Source organism: Mercurialis annua, linkage group LG7 (genome assembly GCF_937616625.2).
Source record: "Mercurialis annua linkage group LG7, ddMerAnnu1.2, whole genome shotgun sequence".
Taxonomy (NCBI): Eukaryota; Viridiplantae; Streptophyta; class Magnoliopsida; order Malpighiales; family Euphorbiaceae; genus Mercurialis; species Mercurialis annua.
In genome coordinates this window covers 8354095-8376695 of record NC_065576.1, presented here as the reverse complement: position 1 = coordinate 8376695, position 22601 = coordinate 8354095, and the positions used below count along the sequence as shown (strand labels likewise).

General features: G+C 32.1%; 1 protein-coding gene and 1 long non-coding RNA gene across 2 annotated transcripts; both read right to left on the bottom strand.

The window, feature by feature from the left end:
- Positions 1 to 1154: 1154 nt before the first annotated feature.
- LOC126655849 (uncharacterized) lies at positions 1155 to 3738 on the bottom strand. The gene is made up of 3 exons (XR_007633107.2): positions 3468 to 3738; positions 2345 to 2430; positions 1155 to 1501 (listed from the first exon to the last, which is right to left on the bottom strand). It is a non-coding gene; the product is annotated as an uncharacterized LOC126655849 (long non-coding RNA).
- A 14584-nt stretch (positions 3739 to 18322) lies between these two features.
- LOC126655845 (uncharacterized) lies at positions 18323 to 20791 on the bottom strand. The gene is made up of 4 exons (XM_050350175.2): positions 20109 to 20791; positions 19190 to 19282; positions 19031 to 19098; positions 18323 to 18817 (listed from the first exon to the last, which is right to left on the bottom strand). The coding sequence occupies exons 1-4, from the start codon at positions 20730 to 20732 to the stop codon at positions 18661 to 18663; spliced, it is 942 nt and encodes a 313-aa protein (XP_050206132.1). The 5' UTR covers positions 20733 to 20791; the 3' UTR covers positions 18323 to 18660.
- Positions 20792 to 22601: the final 1810 nt, after the last annotated feature.

Here is a 22601-nt window from a genome sequence, read left to right as displayed (position 1 = left end):
AGAAGAGACTCGCCTTAATAAGGCTCGGTCAAAAAGAATAAACAAAGAAGGCTCCGCCAAAGAAGAATAAGCTAAAGTTTAAACAAGAAGAGACTCGCCTTAATAAGGCTCGGTCAAAAAGAATAAACAAAGAAGGCTCCGCCAAAGAAGAATAAGCCAAAGCTTAAACAAGAAGAGACTCGCCTAATAAGGCTCGGTCAAAAAGAAAACAACAAAAAAGAAAATAAAGCTTGACAAAGATGAATCATCCAAAGAAGACTCATCCAAAGGAAAACCCCAAGAGGGATAAAGAAGATAGATTCGTTTGAACCTTGAAGAAAATCCCAAGAGGGAAAGAAGGATGAATAAGATAGAAGTCAAAAGGCCCATCATCAAGTATAGACTTTTAGTCATACCCGATGGTGTCAATCGCCCGTCGTCAAGCATAGATCTTTTGTCATACCTGACAGTGCCAATCGCCCATTGTCAAGTATAGACGTTTGTCATACCCAATGGTGCGAACTATCTTTAATTCATACAACGCAGCAAAGCAGACAGGAATCAGAATAAATAAAGGCAAAACGCCGAAAACCCAGAGTATAGATTTACTCTAAAATAAAGGCAAAACGCCCAAAAAACCAGAGTATAGATTTACTCTAAAATAAAGGTGAAACGCCCAAAAACCAGAGTATAGATTTACTCTAAAAATAAAGCAAAACGCCAAAAACAGAGTTTAGATTAACTCTAAAAGCGAAACATCAAAGATCAAAATCAACTCGAAGCAAAATAAAGCGAAAGGCGAATCAACTAAATAAAGCAAAATAAAGTGAAAGAGAAAAACGCCGAAAAATAAGAGAAATGCGAAAGAAAGGCAAAATGCCAATCAAAAGGAATGCAAAAGATCTCAAAACAGAAAACCGAGTCTAAAATGATTCGGGTAAAAATAAGGCCAAGTGCCAAAATAAGGAGACTCACTCAAATCAAAAGAATCACAGACAACTCGCCCAAATCAGAGGAACAAATTTTAAAAAGGAAGGCTGTCACGACCCAAAATCGAGGGCCGCGACCGGCGCTAGGGAATGGGAATTTTAGTTCCGAAACCCGTAGCTAGCCTGAAATTCACTAAAACTTTTTTCGCAAACATTAATCACATAACGACCTTACAAACGGAAGCATTTAACAAGACACATTTATTTGCACTGGTAAAACATTACAACTTGCTCGGGTCTATCGTTTCCGTACCTTGTACGTACTAACCCGGCATATACTACTAGTGTCAAAGTTACATCACGGGAATCTACCTCCGTGGTACAAAGTATAACTATCGTGGCCAAACAAATATATACATACTGACAGCAACTATAAACCATATAAAATTTCACTGCTGTAATAGGCCACGACACTGGTCAGACATCACACTACTGCAGCATCTACGGAAGTCGGGGCTATACATAGCCAAAGGAACTTCCGGTTAAAGACGGACTTCTAGCCAAGTTCAGAATCTAGGTACCTGAAAAACACACTATTGGGGGGTCAGCTGTTAAGCTGAGTGAGTTATACTTTACTTACTATATTATCCAAATAAGCATCGCATTTTAAAAACATTTTTAAAATATATATATACAATCATGTTTTTAAGCAATTACAACATATACAAACACAGCAAATGCAAGCAATTCATTTAATACAAGTATTCGATCCGATCGAAACCTTAATCTTAAACTCCTTAACCTCCCCTAATCCATATTATATTCGAATCATATCGTCCGAGTGGTCGGGTCCCGAGATAGTTCGACCGAGTTACCCGCTACCACGTGGCATAGTCCCGAGATAGTTCAACCGAGTTACATCATGCCACTACTTAATCCCAAGTTGTGGGTCCCGAGATAGTTCGACCGAGTTACCCACCAGATACGGGTCCCGAGATAGTTCGACCGAGTTACCTCGTATCTGCCACAATTATAATCCTCCTTTCCGATACCCAAACATATTCCATTTCATAATCATAAATATGATCAACATTTAATGAGCTCATATCAAACGTTTTAATGTACGAATATCTAGACTCTTATAAACACCGGTGATCACACGGCCTATTGACGCCCAATAGGTAGCTCGTTTCTTCGGATCGTATACAAATTCACATTCGCAAATAATCGACAAGTCATGAGCAAAGTAATACAATTCATATATCAAACAAGTCAATCCATAAACAAACAAGTTGAATATAATTCAATCATATACCAACAATCCAAATCAAACAATTCAACTCAAATAACTAATGCGATGCATTTAATAATAATAATATATAGTATATATAAAATAGTTTTTAATACGATAATAAGAGTGAGTAAAATATACTCACCGCTTGCTATCCATAAACTTTGATAATAGCACAGGGACGCCGCGTCCTTTACGTTCCAAGTCCCGTTGGTATTCGCCTCACCGAGTCTACGTAAATTCGATAATAGCTCGAATTAATAAAAAATCTAACTATAGCTAATTAATCCAAAACTAGGTTTCTAGCCAACTTTGGCTATTGAAACCGTTTACTTAAAACAATCCGACTCCTAAACAAAATTGACATTCTTAATGTTCAGAATGTCGCCTACAACTTTTGTTTAGGTCTCGGACTGAGATTAGCACCCGAAGGTGTCGGAATTTGGTTCTGAAGTTAATAGCTTGGGGCTGTCCAAATTTCAGAGCTGCTATACGCAACATAATGTTCTAAATTATTTGAGCCATTTAGAGGCCAAACTAGCAGAAACTTAAACTTAGACATTTATAGACAACATCCTTAAGTTTCCGTACCAATAAACGGAACTTAATTTGGAGCTATATAGCTCGAGATATTGCCCTGGCAATATGGCTGTTCCGCAGCACAATAATTCCAGCAACATCGTCAAATTCTTAAGTTATCTCTTTAACGTTTTTGTTGATTTAACCAACCTATAAACTTAACATTATAGCATATTTTCAGCCTCTAATCATGCTATGATTGTCAACTTAAACTCATTAAAGCATTAACTCCAATTCCATTTCAAAACTTTTTTTTTTTTACATTTCAATCGAAACTAGTTCGCGTAGCTTGACGTTTAACACGAAACTAACCGTAAAGGACCTCGGGGAAGGGGTGGCTTCGGCCCCTTCCTCTACTCGCTGCCCTCCCCTTTAACAAGGGGAGGGACTGCTCATGGCCAATCCTTGTTGCTCACAACAATTATACATTAATCAATCAAAACCAATTAATTACAAATTCTATATTCCATTTTGTTTTCAACTTCTAATCAAACATACCAAACCCTATGGCAAAACATTATATTTCAGCCAACTCTCCATCCTCACCATAACAATCATCAAACTTAGCTTAACTCATTTAATTACTAACCATAAACACCAATTTAAACATTAAAATCATCATCACCATCATATCTCAAAAATCCCGAAATATACATGCTGAAACCCTAAATGGAAAACGTGATTTATACCTTGATTTTCTGAGCTTAATTGATAGAGGACCTCGCGCTTGTTCCGTGGCCGCAAGAATCGTCCAATTTCGTTGAGAAACGAATGAGATATGGCCATTTGAAGATTTTTGCATATGAGGGTTTTAAATTGAACAAGATGAAGTTTGGTGTTGCTGAACTCAAATGATATTTGCTGATCTTAAAATTAAATCACTTAGCTATATATAATTAGGGTAAATGTCTCACTTTAATCCCTCACTTTGCCACCTCCTCACTCTTTGGTTTCACACTTTCCTTTAGTCCAATTTAGTCCATTTAATCACATAATCTTTTGATCTCGATAAATTGTATATTATTTATATCCAAATAAATAATATCACCTTAATACCTCATAATTCTATTTCCGATAATTTATTTTAGAAATTTTTGGCTAAAAACGCTCAAATTCTAATTTGAGCTAAAATGCACTTTTTCCTACTTTTTCGTCCAAATCTCATTTTAATAAATAACACTAACCAACTTATCGATATTATTTTTATGAATACTAATTCCCGTAAATAATCTATTAAATTTCTATTTTCCGGTAATTAAAGGCTTACTTCTTAATTTTCGAGCTTAAGTGCACTTTATCCACTTTTACATATTTTTCTTTTTAAGTCTAATTCCATTTTTTTTATGGAATACTTGATATTGAAATTTTCTTATTAAAATCTCAATATCGACCTACTCGAGTCCTCTTTTATTTAATCATTTCCCGATAATTCCCTTTTTGGTCGTTTTAACTGTTTAAATTTGGACACGTTGCCTGCCTTAGCAACGTCAGACATACGGGGTATTACAAAGGCAGTCCGCCCGAAAAGAATTAAAATCAAGGAAAATCGACGAAATAAATTGAATGACCTGATCTCAAAACGGGCATAAATACCCTATGAGATCAGTGTATTTGTGGAGGAGCTTGAAGAACTCATATTTGTCCAAAGAAGAAAACAAAACTCTCAAAATAAAAAAGAATTGCAAACAAGAAGAGTCACCTCGAAGAAACAATTACTCATTAAAAGAGTAAACATCAGCTGGAATAAAAGACTTCGAGCAATGAAGATAAAGACAAGCAAAAAGAACACAGAAATGTTGAAATCCGAAAACCAAGAAAAGAAGAATGAACATCAAGAATAAAGAGGAATAAACGACTTAAAATCACAACCAACGACGATCAAACATAGAAAAACAAATGGAAAATAAGGAGTAATGCAGCAGTAAAGAAGAATACATAGGAAAAACGAAAAAGACTCGACCGAGTTCTAAACAAAAAAGGTTCAAAACCCTGAAATAAAAAGAATAAAGGTTTCACACACAAAAGAGGGTTCGCCAGATAAGGGTTCCACCCCAAAGAAGAATGAAGGTTCTCCCAAGATAAAGGAACACCCAAAGATAAAAGGCTCGCCCAGAACAAGGGCTCCGCCCACTAATGAAGATTCATATAGTATAAAAGCTTCGCCAAATGATGAGGAGTCGCCACATGAATTTTGCCTATAAAAATATTTAAAAGAAGACAATAAGTCTCGCCAAGAGAATGAGCTTCGCCATAAAGAATCGTCGAGAAGGATCTCAACAAAGAGGAAAAGGATAAACAAATAAAAATTCAAAAGGCTGATGGATCGAATCACAAAATTGATTGGAAATTAGAAGACAATTGAAGAAATTTAAAAGAACATAAAAACAATCAAAACATGAACAAAGGAATACCTGGAGATAAGGCATCAAAATAAATCAACGAGATTCGCCACGAGTCTCACCAAAAGAAGAAATCAAACACGAGAATTAAAAGATTGAAGATGAGGCAAAACTACTTTCAAACAACCAAAAGTAAAAGATGAAAAATGAAATAAAAACAACAGTTTAAAGACAAAGGAAGATAGAACGATAGGACACGAATGGACACATGTCCTACCTTCAAAAAATAACGAATAGATGAACGGCACATGGCGAAAAAGGATAAAAACTGGAATCTTGCTCGAGAAGCAAAAAGGAACGCCGAAATACAAAACGACTCGCCTCAAATAGAGCTGAAATACTCCAAGGCATAAAATACCATGACTTCAGCTCACTTACGGGGGGGCTAATGATGGATACCGAATCCTATTCTACTTATAATGGAGCCGAGTTGCAGGAGATCTATTCTCAGACGACACCAGACTCCCGCCCAAAGGGCTGAATCCACCGGATCCGCCTTGACTGGAATACATCATTCGACATCATAAAGACCGAATCCCTGAGGACTCGGACAAAGCACGTCGACCCCGGGATTCGGATAAGATCTCCAAGATCTACGCATATTCGGAGTATCTGTCCTATTTGGATACAAATTCCAACTTAGGAAGATAGCCTCCAACTTAGGAAGACGAGACTGTTTAGGAATATCTTCCTAAATAGGACTCCTGTCTGAATAAGGAAGGACACTCCTAATCAGGGTCAAACCCTACTAAATAGGAATCACTTTCCTACTACAACTCTGCAAGGTATACATTCGACTACTATAGAAGGAGCTTGAGGTATGCCTAAACACACAACTTATAATAAATACAAATATTCTCCCTTAAGCCTAAACTGACTTAAGCATCGGAGAGCTAATCGGACAAATCGTCCGATTAGCCATCTACATTGTTTTGCAGGATTAGTGCCGTCGAGATGCCGGAATCCATCAATTGGCGCCGTCTGTGGGAAAATCTTGAAAACTTCAAACTAGAAGGAGCTTTTCCGAACTCAAATAAATTCTTATTGAAGGATGGCATCCGACGGGACTAATTCAAAATAATAATTTCGAAAGAGTCAAATTCATCAAGAATTATTATCGATCAACTCTAATTGATTGGCCAAGAAAAAAGAAAACGGGTGACAAAATATTAAAGCTAAGGCTAGAAGCAGATCCCTGGAACATGGAGCATAATCGGCCAAAATAAAAAAAAGAAGAAACAAGGTCACAATATTTGGCCACATTCAAAGAATAAAAGAGTCACAGAAATTGATTAAGCCAAGAAACAAGGAAGCAGGTGATAATGGCAAAACAAGCAGGTTATATAATTATTGTCCAAATTCAAAGGGAAAGCGAGAGAAGATTTTCTGTAATCAACAAGACCACGTTCGGAATAGACAAATCAAAAATATTATTTTATTATCGACAAGCGATGAATCACGATAAGTTCTCAAACTCATTAAATATTTTATTACATGTGAAGTTAATTGCTCGTGTCATGATTTCAGCATGTTGCCCATCTCGCATGATTTTTTCTAAATTGATCGATTAATCATGCCTATAATTTGCAATTATTTTTGCATTAATCGAAATTACAATATAATATCTATCAAAATATATATTTTGTCTTAATATAATATTTGAGATCTTTACTTATTAGGAAAGATTTATACATGAATAAATTTACAATGCTTTAACTAAGCACATACGTATGACTATATGAGATTTTTTCTTTTTAGGAAAGATATATACATGAATAACTTGACAATATTTTAGCATATGAGTACAAATATCTATATATATATGAGATCTTTGCTAATTAGGAAATCATATAAAAAGAATATTGCATTACTACAAAAGACTAATTAGCTAAGAAGGAAATAATCAAATATAGCATATGGAATCATTAATTTCCTTTATCAAGTAATAGATTTACTACTTGAATATAAAATATCTTTATGAAGAAGAAAACCGTTTAATAAAAATTTATAATGTAAGGATGGACTATATCCTACATAATTTATATAAGATCGCTTGCTATCTTGAATACAACTCTATATGATAAATTTATATTATATCGTGAAGTTTATTACTGGACCAGTCAAAATTTATAAAAAATACAGACATAGAAGATGAAGAAAATAAAATAAGAAATGCTAGAAAATATACTGAAAGAAGAGACGAGATGTCCTAAATACCAGAAAACTAGGCGAACAACGCCCAACACAAAATAAAGAACGAAATGAATTGAGAGGCGAAAAGTGAAGCGGCCCAAGAGGCAAAGAGAGAGATGGTTCGAAAGACAAACCGAAGGCGAAACAAACATATGATGAAGAGGGAGTTCCAATCAGGAGCGAAAGAGGGAAAAAAATAGCAAAAATTGCAAAGTCAAGAAACCTTCGCCAAGAAAAATAAAGACAAACAAGACCTAATCAAGAAAGCAAGAGAAGCGAAAAACCTACAGGTTGTAAGAAGAGAAGAAAAAACCAGAAATCAATAGAGGAAACACCACTGGAAAAATAAAGAAGAAGGGTGTAATACCTAAAAATAACGAAGCAAGCGAGAATCACAAAGATACCATTCGAAGCGGTGAAAACTTAAACTAAACCATGAGCGGACCAAATTCAAGAAGAGAAAAACAAAAAAAGCAACAGACAGGAAAGAGCAAAAGTAAAAAGAGCCCCACAGAGTCAATCCAAAAAGAAAAATTAGAAAGACAAAGACGAATCCTCTGAATTTGCACATCGGAGCAAAACCACATATATAGCGGAAGAAGTTATAGAAGAAAATATAGTCAAGACACTAAAGAACATCAAAACTGAAGAACTCGACCTGGACGACGTGAAACTGAAGTGCTCACCCCTATCAACGCAACAAAAGGAAGAACGAAAACGGCCCAAGAGGCGAAAAACGAAGACATGATCTAAAAAACGGGCATAAATACCCTTTGAGATCGGTGTATTTGTGAGGGAGCTTGAAGGAAAATATACAAATTCCACGAAGAATGCGATCAAGAAAAGAAAAAAAAAGACAAACAATTAACGGAAGCAAATAACTCAGATCTAATGATTACAAAAACAAGAAAAATCCAGAAAAGGGAAATAAAGCGAGAGATGGTGGCAACAGAACTCCGACAAGGAGTAAAAGAATATAAAGACATAACAAAAATCCGTGGCAAGAAAAGAAAAAATAAATATAAAGGCCGAAAGAAGAGAAGAAATAAGAAATCAAATGAATTTTACCCAGAATAATAATGAAGATGGAGAAAGAAATCAATAAAGAGAACACCACTTGAGATCATGAAGAACCAAGCGATGTAAAAATGAAGGAAAAGACCTCGGGCAAAACGAATGAATAAACCAAAAAGGCTCTGCCAAAGAAGAATAAGACAAGACTTAACCAAGAAGAGACTCGCCTTAATAAGGCTCGGTCAAAAAGAATAAACAAAGAAGGCTCCGCCAAAGAAGAATAAGCTAAAGTTTAAACAAGAAGAGACTCGCCTTAATAAGGCTCGGTCAAAAAGAATAAACAAAGAAGGCTCCGCCAAAGAAGAATAAGCCAAAGTTTAAACAAGAAGAGACTCGCCTAATAAGGCTCGGTCAAAAAGAAAACAACAAAAAAGAAAATAAAGCTTGACAAAGATGAATCATCCAAAGAAGACTCATCCAAAGGAAAACCCCAAGAGGGATAAAGAAGATAGATTCGTTTGAACCTTGAAGAAAACCCCAAGAGGGAAAGAAGGATGAATAAGATAGAAGTCAAAAGGCCCATCATCAAGTATAGACTTTTAGTCATACCCGATGGTGTCAATCGCCCGTCGTCAAGCATAGATCTTTTGTCATACCTGACAGTGCCAATCGCCCATTGTCAAGTATAGACGTTTGTCATACCCAATGGTGCGAACTATCTTTAATTCATACAACGCAGCAAAGCAGACAGGAATAAGAATAAATAAAGGCAAAACGCCGAAAAACCAGAGTATAGATTTACTCTAAAATAAAGGCAAAACGCCCAAAAAACCAGAGTATAGATTTACTCTAAAATAAAGGTGAAACGCCCAAAAACCAGAGTATAGATTTACTCTAAAAATAAAGCAAAACGCCAAAAACAGAGTTTAGATTAACTCTAAAAGCGAAACATCAAAGATCAAAATCAACTCGAAGCAAAATAAAGCGAAAGGCGAATCAACTAAATAAAGCAAAATAAAGTGAAAGAGAAAAACGCCGAAAAATAAGAGAAATGCGAAAGAAAGGCAAAATGCCAATCAAAAGGAATGCGAAAGATCTCAAAACAGAAAACCGCGTCTAAAATGATTCGGGTAAAAATAAGGCCAAGTGCCAAAATAAGGAGACTCACTCAAATCAAAAGAATCACAGACAACTCGCCCAAATCAGAGGAACAAATTTTAAAAAGGAAGGCAGTCCGCCCGAAAAGAATTAAAATCAAGGAAAATCGACGAAATAAATTGAATGACCTGATCTCAAAACGGGCATAAATACCCTATGAGATCAGTGTATTTGTGGAGGAGCTTGAAGAACTCATATTTGTCCAAAGAAGAAAACAAAACTCTCAAAATAAAAAAGAATTGCAAACAAGAAGAGTCACCTCGAAGAAACAATTACTCATTAAAAGAGTAAACATCAGCTGGAATAAAAGACTTCGAGCAATGAAGATAAAGACAAGCAAAAAGAACACAGAAATGTTGAAATCCGAAAACCAAGAAAAGAAGAATGAACATCAAGAATAAAGAGGAATAAACGACTTAAAATCACAACCAACGAAGATCAAACATAGAAAAACAAATGGAAAATAAGGAGTAATGCAGCAGTAAAGAAGAATACATAGGAAAAACGAAAAAGACTCGACCGAGTTCTAAACAAAAAAGGTTCAAAACCCTGAAATAAAAAGAATAAAGGTTTCACACACAAAAGAGGGTTCGCCAGATAAGGGTTCCACCCCAAAGAAGAATGAAGGTTCTCCCAAGATAAAGGAACACCCAAAGATAAAAGGCTCGCCCAGAACAAGGGCTCCGCCCACTAATGAAGATTCATATAGTATAAAAGCTTCGCCAAATGATGAGGAGTCGCCACATAAATTTTGCCTATAAAAATATTTAAAAGAAGACAATAAGTCTCGCCAAGAGAATGAGCTTCGCCATAAAGAATCGTCGAGAAGGATCTCAACAAAGAGGAAAAGGATAAACAAATAAAAATTCAAAAGGCCGATGGATCGAATCACAAAATTGATTGGAAATTAGAAGACAATTGAAGAAATTTAAAAGAACATAAAAACAATCAAAACATGAACAAAGGAATACCTGGAGATAAGGCATCAAAATAAATCAACGAGATTCGCCACGAGTCTCACCAAAAGAAGAAATCAAACACGAGAATTAAAAGATTGAAGATGAGGCAAAACTACTTTCAAACAACCAAAAGTAAAAGATGAAAAATGAAATAAAAACAACAGTTTAAAGACAAAGGAAGATAGAACGAATGGACACATGTCCTACCTTCAAAAAATAATGAATAGATGAACGGCACATGGCGAAAAAGGATAAAAACTGGAATCTTGCTCGAGAAGCAAAAAGGAACGCCGAAATACAAAACGACTCGCCTCAAATAGAGCTGAAATACTCCAAGGCATAAAATACCATGACTTCAGCTCACTTACGGGGGGGCTAATGATGGATACCGAATCCTATTCTACTTATAATGGAGCCGAGTTGCAGGAGATCTATTCTCAGACGACACCAGACTCCCGCCCAAAGGGCTGAATCCACCGGATCCGCCTTGACTGGAATACATCATTCGACATCATAAAGACTGAATCCCTGAGGACTCAGACAAAGCACGTCGACCCCGGGATTCGGATAAGATCTCCAAGATCTACGCATATTCGGAGTATCTGTCCTATTTGGATACAAATTCCAACTTAGGAAGATAGCCTCCAACTTAGGAAGACGAGACTGTTTAGGAATATCTTCCTAAATAGGACTCCTGTCTGAATAAGGAAGGACACTCCTAATCAGGGTCAAACCCTACTAAATAGGAATCACTTTCCTACTACAACTCTGCAAGGTATACATTCGACTACTATAAAAGGAGCTTGAGGTATGCATAAAAACACAACTTATAATAAATACAAATATTCTCCCTTAAGCCTAAACTGACTTAAGCATCGGAGAGCTAATCGGACAAATCGTCCGATTAGCCATCTACACTGTTTTGCAGGATTAGTGCCGTCGAGATGCCGAAATCCATCACTTATATATATATTATCTATTTAAAATAAACTTAGTTTTGATTATATATATATTTTTTAAAAGTAATTTAAAGATAGTCATAATTTTGACATTTATTTATTAAAACGTCTATAATATTGAAACTAAATAAAAGTATATACCATAAGTAAATTAAAGATAGTAATATTTTCATTAGACTTCAATTTAATATGTTAAATGTACCAAAAATAACCAAATTTCGCGTGTTTTTTGGTATTTAACATAATCTTTTAATTTTCACAAAAAAGTACATGAACTTTCAAAATGTTGCAATTAAAGACGCCGACCGTTTTGGATGTAAAACGACATTGTTTTAGATTAAAACGGCATCATTTTTGGATGTAAAATGACACCATTTTTCAAAGAAAAACATACGTGGTCTTAATTGCAAACAATTGGAAAGTTCATGTTAAATATGCCAAAATTAAAAGATGATGTTAAATACTAAAAACACGCAAATCTAGTGATTTTTTGGTACATTTAAGTTTATAATTTACTATAAAAGTTTCACTAACCAAATTAGTTTACTATGAGTTTATAATATCAAAAATATATACAAAATAAATTTAGATCTTGCACATTTTACAAATAAATAAAGAGTCAATTCACCCCTCAATTTGGCACGAAATATCAAAAAAATCATGTTGCAGGGTTTTGGGTCAAACAAACCTACAACTATATCAAAGTGCGTGAAATAAGCTCTTATCTCATTTTTTTTTCACTTTCAGCCCGCATTTGAAATACACTCTCCTAATTAAAAGTTTAAAATAATCCCTATTATTTTAAAAATTACAAATTAATATCTCAAATTTATTTATTTTTTGTTTTTGAACTGCTCCTCCTTAGCTCCTCCGGCGAGGAGCATATTTGCTCCTCGCCGGAGGAGCTGTTGCTCCTCGTTGAGAAGCAGATCTGCTCCTCAATCTGGATCTGAGCAGACCCTGGGTCTGCTTCGGCGATATAATGGAAAAAGAATTTTATTCGGAAAAAAATCTAGTGAAAAAAAACTGACGGCGGTTTCCGGTGAATGCGGTGGAATGAAGCAGTTTCCAGTGAAAAATGGAGTGAATTGATTTGGTTTTATAAAGTTTAGAGGAAGTGATATCCCCACTTTTTTGGGTGTTTTTGATACGAAAACATAAATTGTGGGTTAGTTTGATCCAAAACACTCTAAAATGACTCATTTGATATTTCATACCAAGTTGAGGGGTGAATCCATCCTTTGTTCGGCTACAAATTATATATCTTCCACTAATGTTTGCAAAACCGTGGTGCCAGACAAAAATATTTATCACTTTATTATGACTGTGGTGCAAACTGTATTTTTGCAAATCGCTTTAAAAAAATATAATATTTTTATAATTATTTTCAATCAACATAATATATCACAAACTCATTAGGAAACTATTATTTTTGCAATATTATTTTAAAAACGATGGGTCTTTTTCATACAAAGAAAAACTATAAATAAAAGTTAAAATATATGCACAGCCTTTAAAATTTTTAGATCTATATAGATTATAAGTTGAAGGATATATATGTATAATTAAATGAATGGGATGAGATTATCAATAGTTAGAGTGGGGATATTCCTACTTATTATAAGTGGAATAAAACAAACATGCTTTAGCTACAGTCCTATTACATGACTATAGCATGGTAATGATATGATATTTTTTATGTTATACAGTTGTTTAGGAAGAAATTTCATTATTCTTATTAATGTTCTTGAGATGTAAAAATAAATATTATGTGTTTAATCACATTTTGAGAATAAAAGTTACTAAAATATTGGAGGAAACCAAACAACTATATTCATTTTATTTTGGCTTAATTTCTTAAAAAAACCCCACCTTGCATTTTTTTTCGTTTATACCCTGACCTTGTAAAAACACCATTTGTACCCAATTTTGAGTTTTTATGTTTCATCTCTACCCAAAAGCATTAAATTGTACTCTTTTCATTTGAAAAAAAGTTTAAAACAATTCTTCATTTTTAACTTATATACGAATTAGATATTAATGTTATTAATAGTACAAAAATACCATCTTTTTCAAAAATTAAAAATAATAATAATTTTTTTTTAGTTTTTTTAAAAAATATTTCGAATTTTTTTTAATTTTTTCAACTTTTTAAAAAATATTTCCGACAAAAAAAATTAAAAATAATAAATTTTTTTTATTTTTTTTAAAAAATATTTCGAATCTTTTTTAATTTTTTCAACTTTTTTAAAAATATTTCCGACAAAAAAAATTAAAAATAATAATAATTTTTTTTTATTTTTTTTTATTTTATCAAATTAAAAAAATTAATTAATTATTTGGATGTATTTGATTGTTTTTTAAGTTTAAGGATTTATTTGTATATTTTAAAATAGAAAAAAGTATGTTTTAAACTCTTTTCCAAATGAAAAAAGTACAATTTAATGCTTTTGGGTAGAGATGAAACATAAAAACCCAAAATTGGGTACAAATGGTGTTTTTATAAGGTTATGATATAAACGAAAAAAAAGTGCAAGGTGGGGTTTTTTTAAAGAATTAAGCCTTTTATTTTACTACATTCATTTTGTTTTACTATTTTTAAGAGAAGAAATTATAACTGGACTGTTTTATTAACAATGAAAATGATTGGAAATCAAATTTTTCTTCACACTATTCTATTTTGATATATTTTTATTTTACAAATTTAATACATGTATTGAGTGTTGATATTCTCTCGTATTATTCAAAAAAACCGTAAACTGAGTTCGAAGAAGATGATGTGAACACTAAGATTGAGTTCCAAAGAGATGATATGAAAAGGCTACCTCGGAATACATTTTTATTCATGGCTCTGAATGAGATGAAATATAAACTGAAAATTAGATGCAGTAAAAATAAAAGTCAAGAGTTTTATCACATAGGATTATCATCTAAATAAGGAGTAACTTTTTACCGAGACCAAATCGCCAATTTTGACATTATTGCGATCGTAAAAAAATAAATATTACGATGACTCACATAGCGATGGACGATACTATGCTCGTGTATGTACACTATAGCCTCAACAATGTGTTAAAATTTTATTCTTACTTTATTTTATAGTTAAATTTATTGAATCAGTATTTAAAATTATATTATTCATATTTGATTTTATAATAATTATTAGTAAATCTAATAATTATATTTATTCAATTATGAATTATCAAAAAATATATCTATGTATAGTCTTTCTTTCCTTTTTACTCTATATAATTATTATTTTTAGTAATTTATAACATGGAAAAATTAAAGATAATTGTAAAGTTTATTTATTTTTAGCAATGTATAGATGTAAAACATGATTATATGGCTTTTTCAAAGAAATGAACTTGTAAGTTAAGGGTAAAAGCCAAATCTGATTGCCTATTTGCATATGAGTTGATTTCTTTTAAAAAAACCCATTACCTTTTAGCTCGATTGCATTCAAAAGTAATTTACCAAAATGCTCGCTAGCACAAATTTCCAAAATCCAATTCAAATAAAATTACAAATTAAAATATCATTCAAGTTCCAAAACGAACAGAAATTATACAATTTGTGCATTACTTTCAAGTAAAATTTATGAATGAGGGTCTATATCAGTGTAAGAATATCATACACTACAAATATAAAATATTACAACTCTTTCAAGTAAATATTAGACTCCCAGTATAATTATAATTATGATTACATGTCTAATGGCTCAATATAAAACTTCAAATCAAGGTTTCAGCTCCTCCAGATTGAAGACCGACAAATAAACGGGGAATTTCTAGCTCACATCCCTTGAATTTAACTCGAGCATTTTCCGAATCTTAATTTTAAAAGAAAAATCTATGCTCAAATAACATATTGTATGCATTGCAGAAGGACATTTTTAATTTGTTTTGTAACCGTTTGTGTGGTTTTCTTTCTTAGAGGGTGAATTAGTATCAAGGAGGAAAGACTTTAGTTTTGCATTCTCCCCGATATGCCTAAGAGAAAATGATACTGAAATTAGTATTACTAAAGTTGCCTATACAGTCGTCAAGTGGTCTAATTGGTATTCTCATTAAAAAAAATATATGAAAATATCGAGTTCCAGTCACATAAGAGAATGAACTATTTTATATTGTATAGTTCATGGTTTTATGTATATATTATGGGGAAGACGGAAATAATGGAAGTATCACTAAACGACTAGACTTACCTTTTTAATCTATGTGCTAATTCCAAAGGAAAAATCTGGTCGTATTCTCCCCAAACTTCAAGTGTAGGCTGCATAAAAATGAAATTTCTACCATCTTAAGAAGCTAATCAGAAAAACAATATAAGCTCAATCCGAAATCATATGATATGGTATTGGTTTTCAGTTCGAAATCATATCATATGGTATCGATATACTTGTGTTTTTTTAAGGTTTAAAAATATCGCTTTATTTTTCTTTACTATCCAATGCTTTAAAATCCAAATCAATGTCCGAACCGGTATATGGCCACCGGTTCGACCGGTTCAATATTTTAAAATAGCATAAGCATTAAAATAGCATAAACATTTTAAACTTTATAACGATTATTTAATTCGCTAAAATAGAGTGTTTTTTTGTCCCATTTCACTAAATAATATTCAACATTTTAAAATAGCATAGGCATTAAAAGACTTTATCTATAATTAAAACTCTTTAATTATCTACTAAAAATTATATTATTAAATTAATTGATTTAGAATATTAATTAAACTAAATTACTTATAATATAATTAAAATTAATTAATATTCTAATTATTTAATTAGTATAATATTATATTTACTACTACTACTTTAATTATCAGTGTAATTAATAAATATAATTAATAGTCTTAATCCAACTCATAAATATATTTTATAATCCAATAAAAATTCTAATTTGCAACTTGGTCCTTGAAACTTTTCAAAAGTTTCAATTTAGTCCAAAATCTATTCGCGTCCAAATTTTAAACGATCTCCGATTGACTCGAAACTTTTATGACTAATACTATATATTATTTCGCGGATTTTGGCGAAATAATTATCGTTACGGGATTTATAATTTATTTTATATTAATTTCCAAAGTTAAATCCTTAGATCCTGTTAATTAACTTATTAAAATTATTCTAAATTTTTGATATAATTAAATTAAATTCTTCTTAATTTAATTTATCAGAAATCTCGACACGTGGCACGACTTAATTACCTTAAAATATTTTGGGGTATTACATTACGTTACAAGCCATGCGTAACATGTGATGCGAAACTAGTTCAATTAAAAAAATGGAATCAGATAGTTAGAGTGGGGAAATACCTACTTGTAATAAGTGGAATAAAATTAACATGCATTAGCTACAGTCCTATTACATGACTATATCATAGTTATTACATGATATTTATATGTTATATAGCTGTTTAAGAAAAGAAATTTCATTATTTTTATTAATGTTCTTGAAATGTAAAAATAAATATGATGTGTTTCAAACACATTTTGAGAATGACAATTATTAAAATATAGGGGGAAACCAAATAACTATATTCATTTCATTTTACTATATTCATTCTCTATTATTTTTTTAAGAGAAATTAATAGTCTGAGAATATTACCAATAATCAAAATGACCCAAACTCAAAATGTTCTTCACTCTTTCATTTTGATACACTTTGTCTTACAGAACTATGCATGAAGTGAGTCTTGATGTACTTTCATATCATTCAAAGAACTTTAAATTTGTAATTGAGTTTGAAAAAGATAGATGTGAACAAAAGCTATTTCAGAGTTCATTTTTGTTCATGGTCCTGAATGAGATAAAAAAAACAACTAGATTTCGATGGACTCGTGTATATGCACTATACCTCAACAATATGTTGAAGTTTTATTTGTTCTTTTATTTATTTCTATAGTTATATTTATCGAATCAATATTAAATATTATATTATTTATATTAAATTATATAATAAATATATATAAATATGAGTATTTAAATTTTTTATTTCTTTTACTTTATATAATTATATTTTATAGTAATTTACGACATATAAAATAAAAGATTATTGTAAAATTTTATTGTTTTTAGCATGGTTGTCAAACCCGAACCGGACCGGACGGTTCGACCAAAAAACCCACGAACCGGTCAGATTATCGGTTCGGGCAACACCAATTACCCTCAAATTAAGAGAACCGGTGTTTTTATGTTAAACCGGCCGGTTAACCGTCAATTTAGAACGGTTAAACCGGAAAATCCGATACCGGTTTGGCCGGTTAATTCAAAAGCTGGTCAAATTTAGCCTACTGGGATTCAAACCCTGCTCAATTACTCCTGCTTGCAACCTAAGGAACCATCAGACTACTTTATATTTTATGTACAAGCTTTATATTTATATTATATACTGAGTTTTGCTGTCTTTATAATTTCTTTTTCCTAAAATACGAATGTATAATCAAATATAAATACTATTTAATTTACTTTTAGTACGGGTTTAGTTCCGGTTGAATTCCGGTTGAACTTTAAATTCTTAATCCTCTATCGTCACTGGGTCGGTTTTGACAACATTGGTTTTTAGTGAACAAATGTAAAAGATGATAGGAATTTTTAAAAGAAATGAATTTATAAGTCAAGGGTAGAAGCCAAATCTGATTGCCTATTTGCATGTGTGTTGTTGATTTTTAGAAAATCATCATCTCTTTACTGGCACGAATTCCAAAATCCAATTCAAACAAAAATTCGATGTTTTTTAAATAAAATCAAATTCATTAAAATATTTTTCAAATCCAAAAAACAGAAATTATACAATTTGTACCTTCAAGTAGAGTTCATGAATAAGGATCTATAGCAGTCCAAGAATATCATACTCCAAAATACAAAAATTTACAACTCTTTTAAGTAAAAATTAGGCTCCCAATAATAATTATTAACATACCTAATGTACAAAAACAAATAGTACAACAACAGGACCCTTCATCATGAGCTGATAACAGAAATAAACTAGCAGCAATACAAAAATGGCTCAATGTAAAACTTCAAATCAAGGTTTTAGCTCGCGATTGAAGATCGAAAAATAAATGGGGAATGAATAGTTTATATCCCTTGAATTTAACTCAAGCATTTTTCGAATCTTACTCATGAAAGGAAAATCTAGGCTCGAATAAGATAATGATGATTCCAAAAAACACAGTATGCATCGTAGAAGGACATTTTTAATCTGTTTTGTGACCATTTGTGTGGTTTCCTTGTGTAGGAGGAGTATCAAGGAGGAAAGACTTTACGTGCGTGAACCATTCCTTGGGTCTCTCTGCATTGAGCGCGTGGCCGACGTTCTTTATTATCTCTAGTTTTGCATTTTCACCAATATGCCTAATAGAAAATGATATTGAAATCAGCATACTAAAGTTGCCTATACAGTCGCCAAGAGGTCTAATTGGTATTCATTAAGAAAACAATTTTGAACATCTCGAGTTCCAGTCTCATAAGAGAATGAACTATTTCATATCGTATAGTTCAGGGTTTTATGTATATGTTATGGTAAAGACGGAAATAATGGAAGTATCAGTAAACGATCAAACTTGCCTTTTTAATCTATGTGCTAATTCCAAAGGGAAAATCTGGTCGTATTCTCCCCAAACTATAAGTGTAGGCTGCATAAAAAGGAAATTTCTACCATCTTGAGAAGCTAATCAGAAAATACAAGTTCAATCCGAAATCATATCATATGGTATCGATCAATACCTGGGTTATCTTAGGAAGATTAGAAAGCTTTCTATCCTTGTGTAACGCCTCTATCAGTTCTTTCTTTTCTTCACGATATTCTGTGCACATCACCTGTCAATATCGCCAAATTCACGACAACTTTCAAAACCGTGCAATTATATTAATTCCATTTTAATTCTTCATAACAAAAATGCAGCACATGAACTTCAATTTGCAGCTACTAAGAAAAATTGTTCATTTACCTTTGTTTGATTCAATTCCAAACTTCATTCATTCTATAACTTCATCGTATCAAATTCTATAAAATGTAGAAAATAAAATTCCCGAATGAACTTTTATTTAAATACGGAGGTGAATTAAAAATTAATTTCGGGCTGAAAAAAATCTGAACCCGCCCCTATTTATGGGGAAATTTTTAGCTAGACTCAGTCCACCATGTCATCCGTGAACTAAGACTATCACATTATTACACGTCATTAAAATGATGGCCATTTTGTGCTATTTATGATACATATAGTCGAGAAATTCTTATGTAAACTCGGTCTACCACGTCATCCGTAGACTAACCTATCACATTATGACACGTCATTAAAATGATGGCAATTTTGTAAATTCGTTTTTTACTTATTTACACCTTTGAATAGTAATATTACAATATTACAAAATGACGTGGTAGACCGAGTCTACCTAAGAATTTTTCCATATAGTCAATTAACAACGGTAATTTTGAAACTAATTGATCATGATCCGCATTGATGCTTTAAATCACTCATTCAATCTCCCATTGAAATTGAAATTTAAGACTAAATTCAAGAACTCACAATTCAAAAGATAGAGTTCAGTATTACTAATTTAAAGGGCAAAAAAAAAATGAACTGAACTGAATTGAATTCAAAGAAAAAAAAACTAAAATTAAATAATTAAACCCAAATCTAACCTCAATAAAATCACTTAAAAAACACGACGGAGCAGACGGCGGCGGCTTATAAAACGATAACTTCAACAGCTCTCTAACTTTCTCCGGATTTCGCGGCAGCAAAAGATCAGCAGCTTCCTCCACACTATTCACTTTAAACATCCCATCCTCCACATCCTTCTCCTCCAAACACACCCCAGCACACCCTAGCACCACGCGCCCCACTCGCTCCTTAAACTGCGCCGCCATACTATACGCCACAAAACCTCCATAGCTCAGCCCCAAAACATCCATTTTCTCAACCTTAAACCTCTCCATAACCGCCATCACGCACTGCGCCTGAAACTCCTCGGTCCGTTCGGGTCGGGTCGTGTAGGAATCCCCGAAGAAGAGCAGGTCGGGTACGTAGACGTTGAATTTGGATTTTAACGGCGGGATAACGTCGTTAAACTGCCACATTGCGTTGGCGCCAAAGCCGTGGATTAAGAGTAAATTAGGCTTTGTTTGGCTGTGGGATTTTGGAGTCCAGCAGTGGATTATTGTGCCGTCGTTGAGATCGGTGGTGCATGATTTCAGACCGGCTCTGTTAAAGGAGTAACGGTAACAAGAATCTCTTGACGCCGTGAAGCTAAAACACTTGGCCATTTTGTTTTTGTTTGTGTATCTGTTTGGTACGTGCTGTTATGTTAGCATGTTTATTTATGATAATTAGGTATTATGTTGTTTTGTTTGGTAAACTACAAAAGAGAAAAATAAATTAGTCATTATCGTTGTTGTTTTCAAAAATACTTATTATTAAAAATACCTGTTGAATTTATAATTTTTTGAAAAAGATACTTTTAAATTTAGTAGTACTATTTAAATTGTTTTATTCATTCAAATGAGGTGACAAAGATTTATTAAAGTAATTTCAAAAAAAAAAAGATTTATTAAAGTAAGAGTTCACAAAAATCTATTGAATAATTTAAAATTGTAGGAGTAAAGCAATTACAAATATTAAATTTGATGGTGTTTATTTTTTATAAAGCTACAAAATTAATTGCATTAAATATTTCTATGTCAAATTTAAGAAACGCAATAAATTTTTGTTGAAATAGTTTCAAATCACTTTAATTTATACATACTTATTTTTAAAAAATATTAAATTATTTTAACTCTTATAAAAAATTATATCTTTTGATAAATATTTTATTATTATCTTATAACTGTGTTTAAAATATTATTTTATTTATTTAAAAAATAAATTAGAGAATAAAATTTATTTAATTTAATATGTTACTAAATTAAAAACTAGACATTTAAAATGAATTATCCAAAAAACAAAAAAGATTTATTTTCAAATAAGATAGGTAGAGCATGTTTTAAAGACGTGAAAGGATATTATGAGTTTGTTTGGATGATTGGTTGTTTTTCCTTCTTCGGTGTCGGGTGAAGCTGGCCAATGGAGAGAAGGCATGTAGCTTAAAAAGGGGTATATTATTGTTAACCGGCCAATTATACTTATTTTTTGCAATAAAAAAATAAATTATGGGATTATCTAACCCAAAAATGAAGAGTTTTGGGGTTAGTTGCTCAAACAAATTAAAAGTGGGTTAAATGACTCTGTGTCACAAACTCAGGGGGCGCATTGACCCTTTGTTCAAATAATTTTTCGGCCCTTATTTGTATACTTAGCAGTCATATTATTAGCATATTAAATTTGAACGATTTAAAATTTTGCAACTAATCCTAATATTTCGCATTTTTGCACTCAATAGCTTAAAAAAGGTGACAAAATGGCCGGAAATCGAGATAAGGTTATAAAATGTAAATATTAAAAAGGTTAGAATTTGTTTCTTAACGTTTTAAACGTTAGGTTTAAATCGCTAAAAAGGTGAAACGTTTGGATTTGTTTGACCAATAACCTTAATTGTACAAAGTATATTTTTTAAATAAGTCAAAATACTTAACTAATCGAATTAAATTTATTTTTAACACAACTATAAATAAAAATTATCATATTTATGAAATTGAATTCGACTTAAGAAATAATCTTTCATTAATATCAAATAGTGACAAATGTAAGAATTTAAAAAGAGTATATAACTGTTTCTAGCAACTTGACATAAAAAAAAGATGTAAGACTTTGTTCGCAGATCGTCTAATAAGATAAATCAATATTGCATAATTGTTCTACCATAATAAAAGTTTACTTTTTCGTTGTCTAACAGAAAAGTCATGAACTCTATATAAAAAGGGAACAAATAAACCCTTCATATAAAAAGGACCAAAAAACTTATATAAAATAAAAATAAAAAAGACAATCATCATAATAAAAAGTATCAAAACAAAACTAGTACTCCTTCCGTCCCACAAAGATAGGCCACCTTCTATTTTTGGTTAGTAATTTAAAACTAAAGGTCTTAGTTACCCCTAATAATATACATTGTTATCTTCAACTTAATTAATTTCTCCATGTTTCAATGTGGAGTAAATGTCAATTTTTAATACCAATGCAAAATACACAAATACAAA

Bases quoted from the DNA above. Each gene is read 5' to 3' on its own strand.
- LOC126655845 (XM_050350175.2), bottom strand. From the start codon at position 20,732: ATGGCCAAGTGTTTTAGCTTCACGGCGTCAAGAGATTCTTGTTACCGT. The intron at 19,283-20,108 runs GTTAGATTTGGG...CGATATTGACAG, and splicing joins TTTTAAGTGATTTTATTGAG to GTGATGTGCACAGAATATCG. The intron at 18,818-19,030 runs GCAAGTTTGATC...ATTTTCTATTAG, and splicing joins TTAGCACATAGATTAAAAAG to GCATATTGGTGAAAATGCAA.